This window comes from Cetorhinus maximus, chromosome 13 (genome assembly GCF_964194155.1).
Source record: "Cetorhinus maximus chromosome 13, sCetMax3.hap1.1, whole genome shotgun sequence".
Classification (NCBI taxonomy): Eukaryota; Metazoa; Chordata; class Chondrichthyes; order Lamniformes; family Cetorhinidae; genus Cetorhinus; species Cetorhinus maximus.
In genome coordinates, this window is record NC_135891.1 from 72,748,849 (window position 1) to 72,773,399 (window position 24,551).

Genomic DNA, 24,551 nt, shown 5'->3' on the forward strand with positions numbered 1-24,551 from the left:
CAGGATAAAACTCTTTTTAGAGAAGTCAAGGCTTGGTCTCTGTCTTGGTTATCAAGCATCTATTGGAACTTAACATATCACAGCATCTCAATGTGTCACAGTATATCACAGTGTCACATCATATTACAGTCTCAATGTGTCACAGTGTATCACCATGCCATAGATCACAGTGCGTCAATCTGTTGCAGGATATCACAGTGCCACTGTGTGCTGCAGTCTGTTAGTGTCTCACAATGTGTTGCAGTTTGTTACAGTGTCTCAGTGTGTTGCAGTTCGTGTCTCAGTGTGTTGCAGTTTGTTACTGTGTCTCTGCCTTGGTTATCAAGCAACTATTGGAACTTAACATATCACAGCATCTCAATGTGTCACAGTATATCACAGTGTCACATCATATTACTGTCTCAATGTTTCGCAGTGTATCACCACGCCATAGGTCATAGTCTGCATCAATCTGTTGCAGGATATCACAGTGCCAGTGTGCTGCAGTTTGTTAGTGTCTCACAATGTGTTGCAGTTTGTTACAGTGTCTCACAATGTGTTGCAGTTTGTTACAGTGTCTCACAATGTGTTGCAGTTTGTTAGTGTCTCAGCGTGTTGCAGTTTGTTACAGTGTCTCAGCGTGCTGCAGTTTGTTACAGTGTCTCAGCGTGCTGCAGTTTGTTACAGTGTCTCAGCGTGCTGCAGTTTATTACAGTGTCTCAGCGTGCTGCAGTTTGTTACAGTGTCTCAGCGTGCTGCAGTTTGTTAGTGTCTCAGCGTGTTGCAGTTTGTTACAGTGTCTCAGCGTGCTGCAGTTTGTTACAGTGTCTCAGCGTGCTGCAGTTTGTTACAGTGTCTCAGCGTGCTGCAGTTTGTTACAGTGTCTCAGCGTGCTGCAGTTTGTTACAATGTCTCAGCGTGCTGCAGTTTGTTACAGTGTCTCAGCGTGCTGCAGTTTGTTAGTGTCTCAGCGTGCTGCAGTTTGTTAGTGTCTCAGCGTGTTGCAGTTTGTTAGTGTCTCAGCGTGCTGCAGTTTGTTAGTCTCAGCGTGCTGCAGTTTGTTAGTGTCTCAGCGTGCTGCAGTTTGTTACAGTGTCTCAGCGTGCTGCAGTTTGTTACAGTGTCTCAGCGTGCTGCAGTTTGTTACAGTGTCTCAGCGTGCTGCAGTTTGTTACAGTGTCTCAGCGTGCTGCAGTTTGTTACAGTGTCTCAGCGTGCTGCAGTTTGTTACAGTGTCTCAGCGTGCTGCAGTTTGTTACAGTGTCTCAGCGTGCTGCAGTTTGTTAGTGTCTCAGCGTGTTGCAGTTTGTTACAGTGTCTCAGCGTGCTGCAGTTTGTTAGTCTCAGCGTGCTGCAGTTTGTTAGTGTCTCAGCGTGCTGCAGTTTGTTAGTGTCTCAGCGTGCTGCAGTTTGTTAGTGTCTCAGCGTGCTGCAGTTTGTTAGTGTCTCAGCGTGCTGCAGTTTGTTAGTGTCTCAGCGTGCTGCAGTTTGTTAGTGTCTCAGCGTGCTGCAGTTTGTTACAGTGCCTCAGCGTGCTGCAGTTTGTTAGTGTCTCAGCGTGCTGCAGTTTGTTACAGTGCCTCAGCGTGCTGCAGTTTGTTACAGTGTCTCAGCGTGCTGCAGTTTGTTACAGTGTCTCAGCGTGCTGCAGTTTGTTACAGTGTCTCAGCGTGCTGCAGTTTGTTACAGTGTCTCAGCGTGCTGCAGTTTGTTACAGTGTCTCAGCGTGCTGCAGTTTGTTACAGTGTCTCAGCGTGCTGAAGTTTGTTAGTGTCTCAGCGTGCTGCAGTTTGTTAGTGTCTCAGCGTGCTGCAGTTTGTTACAGTGTCTCAGCGTGCTGCAGTTTGTTACAGTGTCTCAGCGTGCTGCAGTTTGTTACAGTGTCTCAGCGTGCTGCAGTTTGTTACAGTGTCTCAGCGTGCTGCAGTTTGTTACAGTGTCTCAGCGTGCTGCAGTTTGTTACAGTGTCTCAGCGTGCTGCAGTTTGTTACAGTGTCTCAGCGTGCTGCAGTTTGTTACAGTGTCTCAGCGTGCTGCAGTTTGTTACAGTGTCTCAGCGTGCTGCAGTTTGTTACAGTGTCTCAGCGTGCTGCAGTTTGTTACAGTGTCTCAGCGTGCTGCAGTTTGTTACAGTGTCTCAGCGTGCTGCAGTTTGTTACAGTGTCTCAGCGTGCTGCAGTTTGTTACAGTGTCTCAGCGTGCTACAGTTTGTTACAGTGTCTCAGCGTGCTGCAGTTTGTTAGTGTCTCAGCATGCTGCAGTTTGTTACAGTGTCTCAGTGTGTTGCAGTTTGTTACAGTGTCTCAGTGTGTTGCAGTTGGTTAATGTCTGTGTGTTGCTGTCTGTGACAGTGGGCAAAATCGTCCCAGACTTGCAGATAGTGTCGCTTTAGCCGCCGGCCGCAATGGCAGCTTCTCACGCCATATCGTCCCAAGCACGCCACATTAATTAAGCATTCCCAGGAAACACACCATTTCCATGATGGGCTGGCTTTTATTCACCTGCCATGCCATCACCTCGCCACTTCATCATGCCAGGCGCCATATTTAAAGTGCAGCCGTGTGCACACCTGTCAGTGCTTCCAGCCCAGGACTGCTGCATGGAAGACATGGCCCCAAAAAGCAAAAAGACTACAGCCTCCATGTTCAATGACATGTCACTCAAGCGCCTTTTGGACATAGTGGAGGCCCGTTGTGATGTCCTCTAGCCCCGGTCTGGCTGCAGAATGAGCAGCAACATCACCAATCCGACTTGGGAGGTGGTAGCAGTGGTGGTCAGTGCTAGTGCCCTGCAAAAGAGCACAGCCCCCAATGCCACAAAAGGATGAATGATCTCCCCCATTCCGCCAGGGTAAGTCACCCTTCTCATCATTCTCAATGCACACACAAACCTATCACACACCCACAGGGCCCTCACTCGCTGCCAGTTCAAGAGACATCACCATTCACTCTCTCACACACACATTCATTGCCCTCATCCCAAACATGGGACAACTCACCACCAACACAGGCCAGGCATATTTATCATCTGGCCTGACAGGCATCTTGCTCACACTCTCTCTATCTCTATTCATGCAAGACAGACTGGCACACAAGAGGGAGAGGTCGCAGGCTGGTGGAGGAATGCCTGAAATCAAGGTCCTCACGGACTTTGAAAACAGAGCCATCCAGCTGGTTGGTGAGGATCTGGACTGGTCCTGTGTTGACGGTGAGGTCGCTGCTGCTCTACCATATGAGGATCCAACAGTGCAAAATCCATCAAACAACCATGCTGTGAGTGATGTGTCCTGTTTCACAGGCCACTGTCATGCACTAATTATCTCCCCTTGCTTTCACAGGCACATCTGGGAAACTGCCAAGAGAATCCATGACCCAGGGCCTCCAGTCAAGCCCCGAGGGAAGTTCAGGAGAAGAATCCGCTGAAACCCTCCCTGAAGATCAGTCACAGCGCTCACCCACACCCTCCACCAGCACAGAGACACACCTCAGTGGGACCTAGCTTTACAGTAGCCTCGAGATCACAATCTGGTGAACACATCGCACTGTCTGATCCACAGCAGGTGGAGGCAGGGACTTCCCAGGTCCCCGGCACTCGGAGGACTGCTGGAGGCCAGAAATCTGCTGAATCCAAATCAGATGACGAACCTCTGGACTTGGTCATGTCACAGTTGCTGCAGCTGCAAAGGAAAGCTTGGGAACATCAGGAAGGGATGTCCACTGCACTCCTCAGGTTGCAAGGCACGATGGAGGAGTCCATTTGTCTTCAGGCTGAGGTGATAGCGCCAGCATTGCAATGCACTGAGGTCAACACTGGCAGGATGACAGCCGCCATGGAGACCTTGGTCCAGGATGTCGCTCCTGCACTGCTGCATGGGCTCAACTCCATCGCTGATGCCATAGTTGGCCTCCAACAACGTCAACGCGAAAGGTGTGCAGGGCAGCCCGATCTCATTCCAGCTACCCCTTCTGCTCAAGGAGTCAGCCAGGGGCCATCGGGCACCCATGGGGAGGAGGATCAGCAGGTGCACACTCCAGGGCCATCCACCCTGGAGGTGACTCCAGGGAGTGTCCGGCCCGTCCGAATCCCCTCTTCCTGTGACCTCGGCAGCTCCAGCTCCACAGGCCGAGGAGGGTGCCACTGACACACAGCAGGACCCCGAAAGCAGGCCGGGCCCTCCAGGTCTCAGCCCCCTAGAGGACGCCCGCCATGGTCATCACAGACAGGGCATCACAGTCAGCAGGCCGCCTCCACCTCCGATGTGGATGCCCGGAAAGCACCAAGACGTAGTGACAGGGTTAGGGAGGTTAAGAAGATGCAGTTCCACAGCATGGGCATGGGTTTTAATCACTTATACATAATGTTCACTGTTGTAAATAAACTCTCGAGAATGTCTCCCTGCCTATGGCTCCATGTTCTGATGGGCAGTGTTCATGTCACTCAGATACGAAACCTTTCTGCACAAGATAAAAGGCAGGTGTCTCAGTCCAGGGCCTCTGCCCTGTGCAGCCTTCAGACCACAGTGATGGTCCAGCCTCACAATCCCTGGAAACATTACTGATGCCTGCACCTTGATGGTGCTGGTCATTGCTGCCAGAATGTAGTGGGCAGGTGTCATAGAGTTCCGTCATTCTCTCTGTGTGCTCTCAGTACCTTTAAGGTGAGGCTGGCCCCCCCACCTCTTTAGCCCAGTGACGCTGTGCTCCTGAAGGGGTCAGGTGCTGAAGGCGGACAAAGGAACAGATGCTTCTAAAGTCTCATGGCTGCATCTGTATGATATGACCCTGATCACAGAGTGCAAGCGAGCTACCCTCGACCAGACAGGAGTCAGGCATTCTCAGAGGCTATGTGCAGATCTATGGAGTGTCCTCACAGCATGTTGTCATCATCCTCCTGCTATTGAGCGACTATTAGGGCCTCCACTGTGTCTCCATGACAGTAGCATTATCACAGAGTTATGTGCGCTGCTATAAGCCAGACTGGAGTCAAATGTTCAGAGATTCAATGTGAGGATCTATGGTGTCTCCTCACTGCATGTCATCATCATCCTCCACAAACCTAGCAGCTATGAGGGCCTCTTGAGTGCACCTGACTTGTCTGGCAAGTGCGAGGGCCTCATCGCTGTCATTGTTGCCTTTGAGGAACCCCTCACCCTCATCACCATTGACATCGTCCTCATTGGAGACCTCCAGCTCCTCCATCTCCTCCTCAGTGGTTCCCGATGTCCGATGGTCAACGACGGGCTAAGCTGACAATCGCAAACTGGTTTCATGACATCGTGAAACTGGTTTTTGGCTTGATCGCCATATTGTCCGCTCACGTCGCCAAGGACACCCAACACCAGTGGGCACAGATGATTCCGCCCAGTGTCTCAGACTGTGTTGCAGTTTGTTACATTGTGTCACAGTGTTGCAGTTTGTTACAGTGTCTCAGTATGTTGCAGTTTGTTACAGTGTCTCTCAGTATGTTGCAGTTTGTTAGTGTCTCTCAGTGTTGCAGTTTGTTACAATGTCTCAGTGTGTTGAAATTTGTTAGTGTCTCAGTTTGTTAGTGTCTCAGTGTGTTGCAGTTTGTTACAGTGTCTCAAACTCTGTTGCAGTTTGTTACTGTGTCTCAGTGTGTTGCAGTTTGTTACTGTGTCTCTGTGTTTCAGGTTGTTACAGTGTCTCAGTTACAGTGTCTCAATGTGTTGCAGTTTGTTACAGTGTCTCAGTATGTTGCAATTTGTTAGTGTCTCAGTGTATTGAGTTTGTTAGTATGTTGCAGTTTGTTACACTGTCACAATGTTGCAGTTTGTTAGTGTGTTGCAGTTTATTACAGTGTCTCACAGTGCATCCCTGTGACAAGCAGTGAATTGGATTGCATCATAGTAAATCACAGTGAATTGCACTATATCACAGTGTATCAATGTGTAACAAAGTGAATCACAGCCTGTCAGTGAGGTATGGATTGTCATTTACTGTAATGTTTATATACACCCAAACAGCCAGCCAGGAGAAACACTGGCAATGTCCCTCCCACCATGCCCCCATGCACTTTCCCTCCCATCAATGCCGCACCCACCAATGCTCTGCCCATCAGTGTACTCCCAATAGTGCCCTTCTTCCCTGCCAATGATTGCACATCCCGTGGCATTGATTAATGCTTCTTACCTTTTCCGGATCGTAGTCAGGGGCGGTTTTCTGCACTGCAACATTTGTCAGATGAATGACTGTATAAGGCACAAGTTACGGAAGAAAACAGAGCCACACTACAAATAATAATGGCTTCATGTACATCAACTACTGCAGCTACAAGTACCTTTACAGTTATCTCCATGTGTCGAATTCAATTCTGGATAGAGGAGTGGAGGCAAGTGGCCTGACACGATTTTGGAAACATTCAGTTCCGACAATGTAGAGATGTTAGGGTCTCTACGTGGGTTTATATGGTCTTCCTCATCGAAGATTGCCGACTGACCTCACATGAAATAGTGGCCCATAATTTCCGGTAGAGTGGCAATTGAGTCAGATTGCCACTCTGCTCAGAGTTAGTTACCTTGAAATCCAGCCACTCCTATCTCGCCCGAACTTCTGACTCAGGCCAGGTGAGATAGGGTAGGGTCTGGGGGAGAGGGGAATTGGGTCGGGCCTGGGGGAAGGGGGGAGTCAGGTCAGCCTGGGGAGATGGAGTGGAGGGTAGTCAGGGTGTAGGGAGAGGGTAGTGGGGGTGTGTGGGGAATCCCGTGGGGGTTCAGGGAGGATTCCTGTGGTGGGGGGAACAGAGTGAGATTTAGAGTGCAGAATATTCTGCAAGGGGAAGGGAGGCAACCAGAATTACCAATGATATAGCGAGAGCAGGTATTGAGGTCCTATGATTAAACTTTCCTGAACTAAGAAGGACTTTACAAAGTAGCACTCTGCAGGTAGTAATCTCCAGATTACATTCAGTGCCAGGTTCTGGTGAGAGTCAAAAGAAGAAAATAGGGAGGATCAGTGTGTGATTAGAGGCATCATCCCAAGGTGCTACACAGGAGCATTATAAAATAACGTATGACAGAGCCACATAAGGAGATATTAGGTCAGATGAGAAAAGCTTGGTCACAGAGGTTGATTTTAAGGAGGAAAATGAGATAGAGAGGTGTAGGAAGGGAATTTCAGAGCTTGGGGTCCTAGCAGCTGAAGATGCAGCCACCTGTGGAGCAATTATAATTGGGGATGCACAATAGGCCAGAATTAGAGGAGTGTAGGTATCTCAGAGGGTTGAGGATCTGGATGAGATTACAGAGGTAGGAAGGGGTAAGGCCATGAAGGGATTTGCAAACAAGGGTCAGAATTTTAAAAATCAAGATGTTGTTTGACCCGGAGCCAGTATAGGTCAGTGAGCACAGGGGCAATAGGGGAATGATGTGGGCAGCTGAGTTTTGGATCACCTGAAGTTTACAGAGGGTAGAATGAGGGAGACCATGCAGAGTGCATTGAAATAATTGAGTCTCGAGGTAATGAAGGCATGGATGAAAGTTTCGCAGGTCAGCTGAGATAAGTAAAGATAGGCGATATTACGGAGGTGGTGCAGGAGGGCTTCAGATTCTTGGGGCATTGGGACAAGTTCTGGGGTGGGAGATGCCTATTCAGATGGGACAACAGGGCTGGGACCAATGTCCTCACGGGGAGCTTCACTAGTGTGGATGGGGAAGGTTTCAGCTAAATTCAGCAGAGTAGCAGTAGACAAGAGGAATAAGGTGCATAAAGGAGTGTGTGTTGGATAGTAATGGAAAGGAAGCAGTGCCATATTAGAGAAGCAGACTAGGAATGACAACGGGGAATAGAAAGACAGGTTCAAAATGCATGTATGCGAACACGGTTGGTGAGCTACAAGCACAACGAGCCATGTGGGAACATAGAAACATAGAATATAGGAGCATGAATAGGCCATTCGGCCCTTCGAGCCTGCTCCACCATTCATTCTGATCATGGCTGATCATCCAACTCAATAGCCTGCTAACGCTTTCTCCCCATACCCTTTGATCCCTTTTGCCCCAAGAGCTATATCTAACTCCTTCCTGAAAACATACAATGTTCTGGTCTCAACTACTTTCTGTGGTAACGAATTCCACAGGCCCACCACTCTCTGAGTGAAGAAATTTCTCCTCATCACAGTGCTAAATGGTCTACCTCATATCCTCAGACTGTGACCCCTGGTTCTGGACTCCCCTACCATCGGAAACATCCTTACTGCATCTACCCTGTCTAGTCCTGTTAGAATTTTATAGGTTTCTATGAGATCCCCCCTCATTCTTCTGAACTCCTGTGAATATAATCCTAATCAACTCAATCTCTCCTCATATGTCAGTCCCGCCATCCCAGGAATCAGTCGGGTAAACCTTCGCTGCACTCCCTCTATACCAAGAACATGCTTCCTCAGATAAGGAGACCAAAACTGCACACAATATTCCAGGTGTGGTCTCACCAAGGCCCTGTACAATTGCAGCAAGACATCCCTGTTCCTGTACTCGAATCCTCTGGCTATGAAGGCCAACATACCATTTGCCTTCTTTACCGCCTGCTGCAATGGCAATAATGAAAACACAACTGAAGTGAAAATTCGCTCTCGTTATGATAGTAACAGCGAGCTTCCAGTGTCACTCACAGCCCAAGAGGTTGTTGGTTAAATAAGACCAGGGGGAGTTGGTTGTGGTGGTGAGGTGTGGCTAACAGTGGTTGGTAATCTTATTCAGGAGCTGGGAGGAGCTGCTCAGTTGGGTAAGTATTTTTCAATTAATTTACTTTTTATTGCCATTCAGTGGTTCCTTTGGGGTTACTGGTTAGGCCACAAGTAGCCCTGATAATCCGAAAAAATGCAGGCCGACAGGATCTGCATTCAGAGTAAACTAGATCTAGTTTGGGTCTTAGAACAGGCACTAGACATATTCAAGGAATGGAATGAGCTGAAATAAAGGGTCTGGCAGTGATTTCTCTACAGTGTCTAAAACAATATGGCATTGGACACGATTCAGGCTTCGGAGCTTGATCCTCTATACCCATGAATGTAAATGACCTCAGGAAGACAAAGTTGGTTTGTAAATAATGCAGATGGACAAAGATAGCTTTGCAAATAAGACAGACAATTATTAGATGAAGAATGGAGAAATGGGAAGTGAAGAATTCTGCGAGGAAAGGAGGAGGAGCAGTGAGACGAGAGATTCAGATGGACAATTCTGGAAAAGTAGTAGTACTTAATAAAGTTCTTTAAAAAATAATTTTTGGGACCATAAGGTTTTGAAAATACAAGCACAGGGAAAATGCCAAATCGGTACTCCTCCATACCAGTCAATGGTTACAACAACCAAGCCCAGTTTTGGGCTCTTCAAGGTGGATGTGAAAGCGATGGAGATGGTGCAGAATAGGGGCACTAACACATGCCTAAAGGAAAAGCAGTGACAGGCAAGGTCTCTTCACCTGATAAAAGGCGGCTGAGGGGAGACCTAACAGAGGTTTTTAAAATTAAGAAATATATTATAATAGAGTGGATACAAACAGAATTTTCCCTCTTGTGGGGAAGAGCAGAATGAGATGGCATCAATATAAAACAGTCACCAAGAAATCCAGTAGGAAATTCAGGAGAAACTTCTTTACTCAGAGAGTGGCGAGAGTGTGAAACTCACTACTACAGAGTGGTTGAAGTGAATAGTATAGACACATTTAAGGGAAAGCAAGGCAAGCATATGACAGAGATGGGAACAGAGGGTTACGATGATAGATTTCGATGAGGATAGATGGGAGGAGGCGCGAGTGGATCATAAACACCGACAGGGACTGGTTGGGCCAAATGGCCTTTTTCTGTATTTCATGTGTAGTCCTCTCAGATGTTCTGAAGTATGAAAATATTGAGTTAGAACTCTTGGAGACAGATGGAGGGAACAGCAACCATCAAAATTTTAAATGGACTTCACAGAAGCAAATCAGGGAAACGATGTTCACGGACCAGTGAGTCAGTAATTGGAACATGGAAGGTGGCTGTGGGTTAGAGTGAGCTTCACAGGATCTGCTGCTGGTTACAGTGAGCTACAAAGATTTTGCTCTGCGTTACAGTGAATTACAAAGATGTTCTTGTGGTTTACAGGATATTACACGGGTTCCTGTGGGTAACAGTGAGTTACACAGCGGTTGCTGTGGGTTACAGTAAGTTACACGGGTGTATCTGTGGGTTACAGTAAGTTACACGGGTGTATCTTTGGGTTACAGTGAGTTACATGGATGTAGCTGTGGGTTACAGTGAGTTACACGAGTGTTGGTGTGGGTTACAGCGAGTTACACGGGTGTTGCCATGGCTTACAGTGAGTTACACGGGTGTTGCTGACTTAGTGAGTTACACGGGGGTTGCTGTGGGTTACAGTGAATTACATAGGTGTTACTGTGAGTTACAATGAGATACACAGGTCTTACAGTGAGTTACACAGGGATTCCTGTGGGGTACAGTGAGTTAAACAGAGGTTGCTGTGGATTACAGTGAGTTACACAGAAGTTCCTGTGGGTTACAGTGAGTTACACAGGGTTTACTGTGGGTTACAGAGGGTTACACAAGGGTTCCTGTGGGTTACAGTGAGTTACACTGGGGTTCCTGTGGGTTACAGTGAATTACATTGAGGTTCCTGTGGGTTACAGTGAGTTACACAGGGGTTGATGTGGGTTACACTGAGTTACACAGGGGTTGCTGTGGGTTACAGTGAATTACACAGGTGTTACTGTGAGTTACAGTGAGATACACAGGTCTTACAGTGAGTTACACAGGGATTCCTGTGGGTTACAGTGAGTTAAACAGAGGGTGCTGTGGATTACAGTGAGTTACACAGAAGTTCCTGTGGGTTACAGTGAGTTACACAGGGTTTCCAGAGGGTTACAGTGAGTTACATAGGGTTTACTGTGGGTTACAGTGAGATACACAGGGGGTCCTGTGGGTTAGAGTGAGTTAGACTGGGGTTTCTTTGGGTTACAGTGAGTTACACAGGTGTTGCTGTGGGTTACAATTTGTTACACTGGGGTTCCTGTGGGTTACAGTGAATTACACTGAGGTTCCTGTGGGTTAAAGTGAGATACACAGGGGTTGATATGGGTTACACTGAGTTACACAGGGTTACTGTGGGTTACAGTGAATTACACAGGTGTTACTGTGAGTTACAGTGAGATACACAGGTCTTACAGTGAGTTACACAGAGGTTGCTGTGGATTAGTGAGTTACACAGCTGTTCCTGTGGGTTACAGTGAGTTAAACAGGGGTTGATGTGGGTTACACTGAGTCACACAGGTGTTACTGTGGGTTACAGTGTGTTACACAGGGGTTCCGATGGATTACAGAGTTTCACACAGGTGTTGCTGTGAGTTACAGTGTGTTACACAGGGGTTAATGTGGGTTACAGTGAGTTACACAGGGGTTGCTGTGGGTCACAATGAGATGCACAAGGGTTCCGATGGGTTATAGTGAGTTGAACGGAGGGTTCTCATAGTTATAAACAGCCTATGTGAGTTACAGTGAGTTGCACAGGGGTTGCTGTGGGTTACAGTGTTTAAGTCAAAGTTTGCTGTGGGATACAGTGAGTTACACAGGTGTTGCTGTGGGTTACAGTGAATTACACAGGGGTTGCTGTGGGTTACAGTGAATTACACAGGGGTTGCTGTTGAGAACAGTGAGCTACACAAGGGTTGCGGTGGATTACAGTGAGTTACACAGGGGATGCTGTGGGTTACAGTCAATTACACAGGGCTTGCTGTGGATTACAGTGTTTAAGACAGAGGTTGCTGTGGGTTACGGTGTTTTACACAGAGTTTGCTGTGGGTTACAGTGAGTTACACAGGAATTGCTGTGGGTTGCAGTGAGATACACAGGGGTTGCTGTTGGTTACACTGTTTAAGACAGAGGTTGCTGTGGGTTACAGTGAGTGACACAGCTGTTCCTGTGGGTTACATTGAGTTACACAGACGATCCTGCGGGTTACAGGGTGTTACACAGGTATTGCTGTGGGTTACATTGAGTTACACACGTGATCCTGCAGGTTGCAGCGAGTTACACAGGTGTTGCTGTGGGTTACAGTGAGTTACACAAGTGTTGCTCTGGGTTAGAGAGTTACACAAGGGTTCTGATGGGTTACAGTGAGTTACACAGGTGTTCCTGTGGGTTGCAGTGAGTTGCTGTCAGTTACAGTGAGTAATACGGGTGTTGTATGGGTTACAGTGAGTAACATAGCGGTTGCTGACTTATGGTGAGACAGACAGGGGTTTCTGTGGGTTATAGTGAGTTAAACAGGGGTTGATATGGGTTACATTGAGTCACACGGGGGTTGCTGTGGGTAATAGTGAGTTACACAGGGGTTGCTGTGGGTTACAGCGAGTTACACAGGGGATGATGTGGGTTACAGTGAGTTACACAGGGGATGCTGTGGGTTACAGTGGGTTACACAGGGGATGCTGTGGGTTACAGTGGGTTACACAGGGGATGCTGTGGGTTACAGTGGGTTACACAGGGGTTGGGTTGCTGTGGGTTACAGTGAATTACACAGGGGTTGCTGTGGGTTACACTGTTTAAGACAGAGGTTGCTGTGGGTTATAGTGAGTTACACAGTTGTTCCTGCAGGTTACAGGGTGTTACACAGGTGTTGCTGTGGGTTGCAGTGAGTTGCGCAGGTGTTACTGTCGGTTGCAGTGAATTCTACGGGTGTTGTCTGGGTTACAGTGAGTTACATAGTGGTTGCTGACTTATGGTGAGTGAGACAGGGGTTCCTGTGGGTTACAGTGAGTTAAACAGGGGTTGATGTGGGTTAGAATGAGTTACACAGGGGTTGCTGTGGGTTACACTGAGTTAAAAAGGGGTTGATATGGGCTACACTGAGTTACACAGGTGTTACTATGAGTTACAGTGTGTTACACAGGGGTTCCTATCAATTACAGTGTATTACACAGGTCTTGCTGTGAATTACCGTGTGTTACACAGGGGTTCCTGTGGGTTAGTGAGTTACACAGGGGTTGCTGTGGGTCACAATGACATACACAAGGGTTCCGATGGGTTATAGTGAGTTGAACCGAGTCACACAGGGGATGCTGTGGGTCACAATGACATACACAAGGGTTCCGATGGGTTATAGTGAGTTGAACCGAGTCACACAGGGGTTGCTGTGGGTCACAATGAGATGCACAAGGGTTCCGATGGGTTATAGTGAGTTGAACGGAGGTTTCTGATAGTTATAAATGGCCTATGTGAGGTACAGTGAGTTGCACAGGGGTTGCTGTGGGTTACAGTATTTAAGTCAAAGTTTGATGTGGGTTACAGTGAATTAGACTGGGGTTGATGTTGAGAACAGTGAGTTACACAATGGTTGCGGTGGATTAAGATGAGTTACACAGGTGTTGCTGTGGGTTAGAGTGAGTTACACAGGTATTGCTGTGGGTTACAATGAGTTACACAGAGATTCCTGTGGGTTACAGTATGTTACACAGAGGTTGCTGCGCGTTACAGTGAGTTACACAGGGGATGCTGTAGGTTGCAGTGAGATACACAGGGGTTACTAACTGACAGTTAGTTACACGGGGGTTGCTGTTGGTTACACAGTTTAAGACAGAGGTTGCTGTGGGCTACAGTGAGTTACACAGCTGTTCCTGTGGGTTACAGTGAGTTACACAGATGATCCTGCGGGTTACAGGGTGTTACACAGGTGTTGCTGTGGGTTACATTGAGTTAAACAGGTGATTCTGCAGGTTATAGGGAGTTAAACAGGTGTTGCTGTGGGTTACAGTGAGTTATACAGGGAATGCTGTGGGTGACAGTGAGTTACACAGGGGATGCTGTGGGTTACAGTGAGTTACACTGGGGTTGCTGTGGGTTACACTGAAATACACAAGGGTTGCTGTGGCATACACTGTTTACGACAGAGGTTGCTGTGGGTTACAGTGAGTTACACAGCTGTTCCTGTGGGTTACAGTGAGTTACACAGCTGTTCCTGTGGGTTACAGTGAGTTACACAGATGATCCTGCAGGTTACAGGGTGTTACACAGTTGTTCCTGTGGGTTACAGTGAGTTACACAAATGATCCTGCAGGTTACAGGGGGTTACACAGGTGTTGCTGTGGGTTACATTTAGTTACACAGGTGTTGCTGAGGGTTACACTGAGTTACACAGGGGATGCTGTGGGTTACGGTGAGTTACACAGGGGTTGCTATGGGTTACACTGTATAAGTCAGAGGTTGCTGTGGGTTACAGTGAGTTACACAGTTGTTCATGTGGGTTAAATTGAGTTACACAGATGATCCTGCAGGCACACAGATGTTGCTGTGGGTTACAGTGATTTACACAGGGGATGCTGTGGGTTAAAGTGAGTTACACAGGTGATGCTGTGGGTTACAGTGAGTTACACAGCGGATGGTGTGGATTACAGTGAGTTACACAGGGGTTGCTATGGGTTACAGTGAGTTACACAGATGATCCTGCAGGTTACAGGGGGTACACAGGTGTCGCTGTGGGTTACATTGAGTTATACAGGTAATGCTGCAGGTTACAGCGATATACACAGGTGTTGCTGTGGGTTACAGTGAGTTACACAGATGTTGCTGTGTGTTACACTGAGTTACACAGGGGATGCTGCGAGTTACAGTGAGTTACACAGCTATCGCTGTGGGTTACACTGAGTTACACAGGGGTTTTGATGGCAACAAAAACAGAAACTTCTAGACAAGCTGATCAGGTCTAGCAGCATCTGTGGTGACAAAACCAGAATTAACATTTCGAGCTGGTATAAACTTTCTTCAGAGCTGAAGAGAAGTGCAAATGTGATGAAATTTATACTGTTAAAGGTGGGGGTCGATGGAGGGGGCACTGTTCGGGGTAAAAAAGGATGGAAAATGGGATAGAAGGGGGGATAGAAAAGTGGACAAAAGCACAGATAAATGGATAAAATTTAGAATTAAAATGGATAAAAAATAAAAATGAATGTAGAAAAAAAGGGATTAAAAAAAGGGGTGGCTGATGGAGGAGAGAGTTCATGGTCTGCAGTAAGGTCAGACAGACTCGAAACACTCACTCTATTTCCCTCTCCACAGATGCTGTCACATCTGCTGAGTTTTTCCAGCATTTTCTGTTTTTGTTTCAGATTTCTTGCATCCACAGTATTTTGCTTTCATGTTAGGTGTTGCTGTGGCTTACAGTGAGTTACACGGGTATTGCTGTGGGTTACACGGGTGTTGCTGTGTTACACAGTTCTTGCTGTGGAGTACTGTTGGTTACACGGGGGTTGCTGTGGGTTACAGTGAGTTACACGGGTATTGCTGTGGGTTACACGGGTGTTGCTGTGGCTTACAGTGAGTTACACGGGTGTTGCTGTGGGTTACAGTGAGTTACACGGGTGTTGCTCTGTTACACAGTTCTTGCTGTGGAGTACTGTTGGTTACACGGGGGTTGCTGTGGGTTACACAGGTGTTGCTGTGGCTTACTGTGAGTTACACGGGTGTTGCTGTGTTACACGGGTGTTGCTGTGTTACACGGGTGTTGCTGTGTTACACGGGTGTTGCTGTGGAGTACTGTTGGTTACACAGGGGTTGCTGTGTTACACGGTTGTTGCTGTGGGGTTGCTGTGGGTTACACGGGTGTTGCTGTGGGTTACACGGGTGTTGCTGTGGGTTACACGGGTGTTGCTGTGGGTTACACGGGTGTTGCTGTGGGTTACACGGGTGTTGCTGTGGGTTACAGTGAGTTAAACAGGGGTTGCTGTGTGTTACAGTGTTTAAGACAGAGGTTGCTGTGGGTTACAGTGAGTTACAGAGGTATTGCTGTGGGTTACAATGGGTTACACAGAGATTCCTGTGGGTTACAGTGTTTTACACAGAGGCTGCTGCAGGTTACATTGAGTTACACAGGGGATGCTGTGGGTTACACTGTTTAAGACAGAGGTTGCTGTGTGTTACAATGTGTTACACAGAGATTCCTGTGGGTTACAGTGTTTTACACAGAGGTTGCTGCAGGTTACAGTGAGTTACACAGGGGATGCTGTGGGTTACACTGTTTAAGACAGAGGTTGCTGTGGGTTACAGTGAGTTACACAGCTGTTCCTGTGGGTTACAGTGAGTTACACAGATGATCCTGCGGGTTACAGGGTGTTACACAGGTGTTGCTGTGGGTTACATTGTGTTACACAGGTGATCCTGCAGGTTACAGCGAGTTACACAGCTGTTGCTGTGGGTTACAGTGAGTTACACAGCTGTTCCTGTGGGTTACAGTGAGTTGCACAGGTGTTGCTGTCAGTTACAGTGAGTTATACGGGTGTTGTATGGGTTACAGTGAGTTACATAGCGGTTGCTGACTTATGGTGAGACAGACAGGGGTTTCTGTGGGTTATAGTGAGTTAAACAGGGGTTGATGTGGGTTACAGCGAGTTACAGAGGGGATGCTGTGGGTTACAGTGAGTTACACAGGGGTTGGGTTGCTGTGGGTTACAGTGAATTACACAGGGGTTGCTGTGGGTTACACTGTTTAAGACAGAGGTTGCTGTGGGTCATAGTGAGTTACACAGTTGTTCTGCAGGTTACAGGGTGTTACACAGGTGTTGCTGTGGGTTACATTGAGTTACACAGGGGATGCTGTGGGTTACAGTGAGTTAAACAGGGGTTGCTGTGCGTTAGTGAATTAAACAGGGGTTGCTGTGCGTTACAGTGTTTAAGACAGAGGTTGCTGTGGGTTACAGTGAGCTACACAGTGTTGCTGTGGGTTATAGTGAGTTACAGAGGTATTGCTGTGGGTTACAATGAGTTACAAAGAGATTGCTGTGGGTTACAGTGTTTTACACAGTGGTTGCTGCAGGTTACAGTGAGTTACACAGGGGATGCTGTGGGTTACACTGTTTAAGACAGAGGTTGCTCTGGGTTACAGTGAGTTACATAGCTGTTCCTGTGGGTTACAGTGAGTTACACAGATGATCCTGCGGGTTACAGGGTGTTACACAGGTGTTGCTGTGGGTTACATTGAGTTACACAGGTGATCCTGCAGGTTACAGCGAGTTACACAGGTGTTGCTGTAGGTTACAGTGAGTTACACAGGGTATGCTGTGGGATACAGTGAGTTACACAGGGGATGCTGTGGGATACAGCGAGTTACACAGGGGATGCTGTGGGTTACATTGAGTTACACAGGGGATGCTGTGGGTTACAGTGAGTTACACAGGGGTTGCTGTGGGTTACAGTGAATTACACAAGGGTTGCTGTGGGTTACACTGTCTAAGACAGAGGTTGCTGTAGGTTACAGTGAGTTACACAGCTGTTCCTGTAGATTACAGGGAGTTACACAGATGATCCTACAGGTTACAGGGTGTTACACATCTGTTGCTGTGCATTACATTGAGTGACACAGGTGATCCTGCAGGTTGCAGCAAGTTACACAGGTGTTGCTGTGGGTTAAAGTGAGTTAAACAGGGGTTGATGTGGGTTACACTGAGTCACACAGGTGTTACTGTGGGTTACAGTGTGTTACACAGGAGTTCCGATGGATTACAGAGTATCACATAGGTGTTGCTGTGGGTTACAGTGAGTTACACAGGGGTTGCGGTGGGTCACAATGAGATGCACAAGGGTTCCGATGGGTTATAGTGAGTTGAACGGAGGGTTCTCATAGTTATAAATGGCCTATAAGAGTTACAGTGAGTTGCACAGGGGTTGCTGTGGGTTACAGTGAATTACACAGGGGTTGCTGTGGCATACACTGTTTACGACAGAGGTTGCTGTGGGTTACAGTGAGTTACACAGCTGTTCCTGTGGGTTACAGTGAGTTACACAGCTGTTCCTGTGGGTTACAGTGAGTTACACAGATGATCCTGCAGGTTACAGGGTGTTACACAGTTGTTCCTGTGGGTTACAGTGAGTTACACAAATGATCCTGCAGGTTACAGGGGGTTACACAGGTGTTGCTGTGGGTTACATTTAGTTACACAGGTGTTGCTGAGGTTTACACTGAGTTACACAGGGGATGCTGTGGGTTACAGTGAGTTACACAGGGGTTGCTATGGGTTACACTGTATAAGTCAGAGGTTGCTGTGGGTTACAGTGAGTTACACAGTTGTTCATGTGGGTTAAATTGAGTTACACAGATGATCCTGCAGGCACACAGGTGTTGCTGTGGGTTACAGTGAGTTACACAGCGGATGGTGTGGATTACAGTGAGTTACACAGGGGTTGCTATGGGTTACAGTGAGTTACACAGATGTTGCTGTGTGTTACACTGAGTTACACAGGGGATGCTGCGAGTTACAGTGAGTTACACAGCTATCGCTGTGGGTTACACTGAGTTACACAGGGGTTTTGATGGCAACAAAAACAGAAACTTCTAGACAAGCTGATCAGGTCTAGCAGCATCTGTGGTGACAAAACCAGAATTAACATTTCGAGCTGGTATAAACTTTCTTCAGAGCTGAAGAGAAGTGCAAATGTGATGAAATTTATACTGTTAAAGGTGGGGGTCGATGGAGGGGGCACTGTTCGGGGAAAAAAAGGATGGAAAATGGGATAGAAGGGGAGATAGAAAAGTGGACAAAAGCACGGATAAATGGATAAAATTTAGAATTAAAATGGATAAAAAATAAAAATGCATGTAGATAAAAAGGGATTAAAAAAAGGGGTGGCTGATGGAGGAGAGAGTTCATGGACTGCAGTAAGGTCAGACAGACTCGAAACATTCACTCTATTTCCCTCTCCACAGATGCTGTCAGATCTGCTGTGTTTTTCCAGCATTTTCTGTTTTTGTTTCAGATTTCTTGCATCCAGAATATTTTGCTTTTACGTTAGGTGTTGCTGTGGGTTCCAATGAGTTACACGGGTGCTGCCGTGGATTACAGTGAGTTACACGGGCGTTGCTGTGGAGTACTGTGGGTTCCACGGGTGCTGCTATGGGTTACACAGGTGTTGCTGTGGATTACAGTGGGTTACACAGGGGTTGCTGTGGATTACAGTGAGTTACACGGGTGTTGCCGTGGGTTACACGGGTGTTGCTGTGGATTACATTGAGTTATACGGGGGTTGCTGTGGTTTACAGTGAGTTACACGGGTGTTGCAGTGGGTTAGTGAGTTACACGGCTGTTTCTGTGCGTTACAGGGAGTTACACGGCTGTTTCTGTGGGATCCGTGGAGTTACACGGGTGTTACTGTGGGTTACAGGGAGTTACACGGGTGTTACTGTAGGTTACAGGGAGTTACACAGGGGATGCTGTGGGTTACAGTGAATTACACAGGTATTGCTGTGGGTTACAATAAGTTACACAGATTCCTGTGGGTTACAGTGTTTTACACAGAGGTTGCTGCAGGTTACAGTGAGTTACACAGGGGATGCTGTGGGTTGCAGTGAGTTACACATGGGTTGCTGACTGACAGTCAGTTACACGGGGGTTGCTGTGAGTTACACTGTTTAAGACAGAGGTTGTTGTGGGTTACAGTGAGTTACACAGCTGTTCCTGTGGGTTACAGTGAGTTACACAGATAATCCTGCGGGTTACAGGGTGTTACACAGGTGTTGCTGTGGGTTACATTGAGTTACACAGGTGATCCTGCAGGTTACAGTGAGTTACACAGGTGTTGCTGTGGGTTACAGTGAGTTACACAGGGGATGCTGTGGGTTACAGTGAGTTACGAAGGGGATGCTTTGGGTTACAGTGGATTACACGGGGGTTGCTGTGGGTTACACTGTTTAAGACAGAGGTTGCTGTGGTTTACAGTGAGTTACACAGCTGTTCCTGTGGGTTACAGTGAGTTACACAGATGATCCAGGAGGCTACAGGGTGTTATACGGGTGTTGCTGTGGGTTACATTGAGTTACACAGGTGATCCTGCAGGTTACAGCGAGTCACACAGGTGTTACTGTGGGTTACAGTGTGTTACACAGGGGTTCCTATGGATGTTGCTGTGAGTTACAGTGTGTAACACAGGGGTTCCTGTGGGATACAGTGAGTTACACAGGGGTTGCTGTGGGTCACAATGACATACACAAGGGTTCCGATGGGTTATAGTGAGTTGAACGGAGGTTTCTGACAGTTATAAATGGCCTATGTGAGTTACAGTGAGTTGCACAGGGGTTGCTGTGGGTTACATTGTTTAAGACAAAGTTTGCTGTGGGTTACAGTGCGTTACACAGGTGTTGCTATGGGTTACAGTGAATTACACACGGGTTGCTGTTGAGAACAGTGAGTTACACAAGGGTTGCGGTGGATTGCAGTGAGTTACACCGGGGATGCTGTGGGTTACAGTGAGTTACACAGGTAATTCTGTGGGTTACAATGAGTTACACAGAGGTTGTTGTGGGTTACAGTGTTTTACACAGAGGTTGCTGCGGGTTACAGTGAGTTACACAGGGGATGCTGTGGGTTGCAGTGAGACACACAGGGGTTGCTGACTGACAGTGAGTTACACGGGGGTTGCTGTTGGTTACACTGTTTAAGACAGAGGTTGCTGTGGGTTACAGTGAGTTACACAGCTATGCCTGTAGGTTACATTGAGTTGCACAGATGATCCGGCGGGTTACAGGGACTTACACAGGTGTCACTGTGGGTTACATTGAGTTACACAGGTGATCCTGCAGGTTACAGCGAGTTACACAGTTGTTGCTGTGGGTTACAGTGAGTTACACAGGGGTTGCTGTGGGTTACAGTGTATTACACAAGGGTTGCTGTGGATTACATTGTTTAAGACAGAGGTTGCTGTGGGTTACAGTGAGTTACACAGATAATCCTGCAGGTTACAGGGTGTTACAGAGGTGTTCCTGTGGGTTACATTGAGTTACACAGGTGATCCTGCAGGTTACAGCGAGTTACACAGGTGTTACTCTGGGTTAGAGAGTTACACAAGGGTACTGATGGGTTACAGTGAGTTACACAGTGCAGTTCCTGTGGGTTGCAGTGAGTTGCACAGATGTTGCTTTTGGTTACAGTGAGTTATACGGGTGTTGTGTGGGTTAGTGAGTTACACAGGGGATGCTGTGGGTTACAGTGAGTTATAAGGGTGTTGCTGTGGGTTACAGTGAGTTATAAGGGTGTTGCTGTCAGTTACAGTGAGTTACACGGGTATTGCTGTGCATAACAGTGCATTACACGGGGGTTGCTGTGGATTACAGTGAGTTACATGGGGGTTGCTGTGGGTTATAGTGAGTTACACGGGTGTTGCTGAGGGTTAGTGAGTTACACGGGTGTTGCTGAGGGTTAGTGAGTTACACGTGTGTTGCTGTGCGTTACAGTGAATTACACAGGGGTTGCTGTTGAGAACAGTGAGTTACACAGAGGTTGCTATTGAGAACAGTGAGTTACACAGGGGTTGCTGTTTACAACAGTGAGTTACACAGGGGTTGCTGTTTACAACCGTGAGTTACACAGGGGTTGCTGTTGACAACAGTGAGTTACAAGGGTGTTGCTGTGGGTTACAGTGAGTTACACGGGTGTTGCTGTGGGTTACGTGGAGTTAAACAGTTGTTGATGTGGATTACAGGGAATTACACAGGGGATGCTGTGGGTTACAGTGAGTTCCACAGTGGATGCTGTGGGTTACGGTGAGTTACACGGGTGTTGCTGTGGGTTACAGTGAGTTACACGGGTGTTGCTGTGGATTGCAGAGAGTTACTCGGGTGTTGCTGAGGGTTAGTGATTTACACGAGTGTTGCTGTGGGTTACAGTGAGTTACACGGGTGTTGCTGTGGGTTACAGTGAGTTACACGGGTGTTGCTGTGGGTTACAGTGAGTTACACGGGTGTTGCTGTGGGATACAGTGAGTTACACGGGTGTTGCTGTGGGTTATGGTGAGTTACACGGATGTTGCTGTGGGTTACAGAGAGTTACACGGGTGTTGATGTGGGTTACAGAGAGTTACACGGATGTTGCTGTGGGTTACAGTGAGTTACACGGGTGTTGCTGTGGGTTACAGTGAGTTACACGGGTGTTGCTGTGGGTTACAGTGAGTTACACGGGTGTTGCTGTGGGTTACAGTGAGTTACACGGGTGTTGCTGTGGGTTACAGTGAGTTAAACGGGTGTTGCTGTGGGTTACAGTGAGTTACACAGGTGTTGCTCTGGGTTACAGTGAGTTACACAGGGAATGCTGTGGGTTACAGTCAGTTACACAGGGGTTGCTGTGGGTTACAGTGAATTACACAAGGGTTGCTGTGGATTACATTGTTTAAGACAGAGGTTGCTGTGGGTTACAGTGAGTTACACAGATAATCCTGCAGGTTACAGGGTGTTACAGAGGTGTTCCTGTGGGTTACATTGAGTTACACAGGTGATCCTGCAGGTTACAGCGAGTTACACAGGTGTTGCTCTGGGTTAGAGAGTTACACAAGGGTACTGATGGGTTACAGTGAGTTACACAGGTGTTCCTGTGGGTTGCAGTGAGTTGCACAGATGTTGCTTTTGGTTAAAGTGAGTTATAAGGGTGTTGCTGTGGGTTACAGTGAGTTATACGGGTGTTGCTGTGGGTTACAGTGGGTTACACGGGTGTTGCTGTGGGTTACAGTGAGTTACACGGGTGTTGCTGTGGGTTACAGTGAGTTACGCTGGGGTTGCTGTGCGTTACAGCGAGTTACACAGGTGTTGCTGAGGGTTAGTGATTTACACAGGTGTTGCTGAGGGTTACAGTGGGATTAACGGGTGTTGCTGTGGGTTACACAGGTGCTGCTGTGTGTTACACGGGTGTTCCTGTGGATTACATTGAGTTACACGGGTGTCGCTGTGGAATACAGTGAGTTACGCTGGGGTTGCTGTGGGTAACAGCGAGTTACACGGGTGTTGCTGAGGGTTAGTGAGTTACACGGGTGTTGCTGAGGGCTACAGTGAATTACACAGGGGTTGCTGTTGAGAACAGTGAGTTACACGGGTTGCTGTTGAGAACAGTGAGGTACACGGGTTGCTGGTGAGAACAGTGAGGTACACGGGTTGCTGGTGAGAACAGTGAGTTACACAGGGTTCCTCTGGATTACATTGTGTTAAACAGAGGTTGTTGTGGGTTACAGTCAGTTACACAGGTGCTGCTGACTTACATTGAGTTACACCAGGGTTCCTTTGGGTTATAGAGAATTACACAGTGGTTAATGTGGGGGTAAATTAAGTTACACAGGGGTTCCTGTGGGTTACAGAGTTACACAGGGGTTGCTGTGGGGTTACACTGAGTTACACAGGGGTTGCTGTGGGTTACACTGAGTTACACAGGGGTTGCTGTGGGTTACATTGAGTTACACAGGGGTTGCTGTGGGTTATACTGCGTTAAACAGGGGTTGATGTGGGCTACACTGAGTTACACAGGTGTTACTGTGGGTTACAGTGTGTTACACAGGGGTTCCTATAGATTACAGTGTGTTACACAGGGGTTCCTGTGGGTTACAGTGAGTTACACAGGGGTTGCTGTGGGTCACAATGAGATGCACAAGGGTTCCGATGGGTTACAGTGAGTTGAACGGAGGTTTCTGATCGTTATAAACTGCCTATGTGAGTTACAGTGAGTTGCACAGGGGTTACTGTGGGTTACAGTGTTTAAGACAAAGTTTGCTGTGGGTTACAATGAGTTACCCAGGTGTTGCTGTGGGTTACAGTGAATTACACAGGGCTTGCTGTTGAGAACAGCGAGTTACACAGGGGCTGCCGTGGGTTACAGTGAGTTACACAGGGGATGATGTGTTACATTGAGTTACACAGGGGATGCTGTGGGTTACAGTGAGTTACACATGGATTGCTGTGGGTTACAGTGAATTACACAGGGGTTGCTGTGGGTTACAGTGTTTAAGACAGAGGTTGCTGTGGGTTACAGTGAGTTACACAGGTGTTGCTGTGGGTTACAGTGAGTTACACAGGTATTGCTGTGGGTTACAATGAGTTACACAGAGATTCCTGTGGGTTACAGTGTTTTACACAGAGGTTGTTGTGGGTTGCAGTGAGATACACAGGGGTTGCTGACTGACAGTGAGTTACAGAGAGGTTGCTGTGGGTTAGTGAGTTACACAGGTGTTGCTGTGGATTACAGCGCGTTACACAGGTGTTGCTCTGGTTTACAGAGTGTTAAACAGATTCCTTTGGGATACAGTGTTTTACACAGAGGTTGCTGTGGGTTAGAATGAGTTGCACAGAGATTCCTGTGGGTTTCAGTAAGTTACACAGGGGTTGTTGTGGGTTACAGTGTGTTATACAGGGTTTCCCGTGGGGTACAGAGAGATACGCAGTGGTTCGTGCAGGTTACAGTGAGTTACACAGATGTTGGTGTGTGTTACACTGAGTTACACAGTGGTTGCTGCGAGTAACAGTGAGTTACACAGCTATCGCTGTGAGTTACACTGAGTTACACAGGGGTTTTGATGGCAACAAAAACAGAAAATACTGGACAAGCTGATCAGGTCTAGCAGCATCTGTGGAGACAAAACCAGAATTAACATTTCGAGCTGGTATGAACTTTCTTCAGAGCTGAAGAGAAGTGCAAATGTGATGAAATTTATACTGTTAAAGGTGGGGGTCGATGGAGGGGGCACTGTTCAGGGAAAAAAAGGATGGAAAATGGGAAATAAGTGGGGATAGAAAAGGGGACAAATCCACGGATAAATGGATAAAAATTAGA

The 24,551-nt window shown here is 47.5% G+C and overlaps 1 protein-coding gene across 3 annotated transcripts in view; it reads right to left on the reverse strand.

Annotated features, from left to right (window-relative positions):
- ttll9 (tubulin tyrosine ligase-like family, member 9) overlaps nt 1-24,551 on the reverse strand; it is a 118,060-nt gene that overhangs the window by 38,282 nt on the left and 55,227 nt on the right. For 2 of the 3 annotated variants that reach the window (XM_078556318.1, XM_078556319.1), the window contains exon 10: nt 6,129-6,187. The exons of the other annotated variant lie outside the window; for it this stretch is intronic. In XM_078556318.1, coding sequence (XP_078412444.1) covers nt 6,129-6,187 — 59 coding nt within the window. The remainder of the gene's footprint in view (nt 1-6,128; nt 6,188-24,551) is intronic. 3 annotated transcript variants of the gene reach the window in all.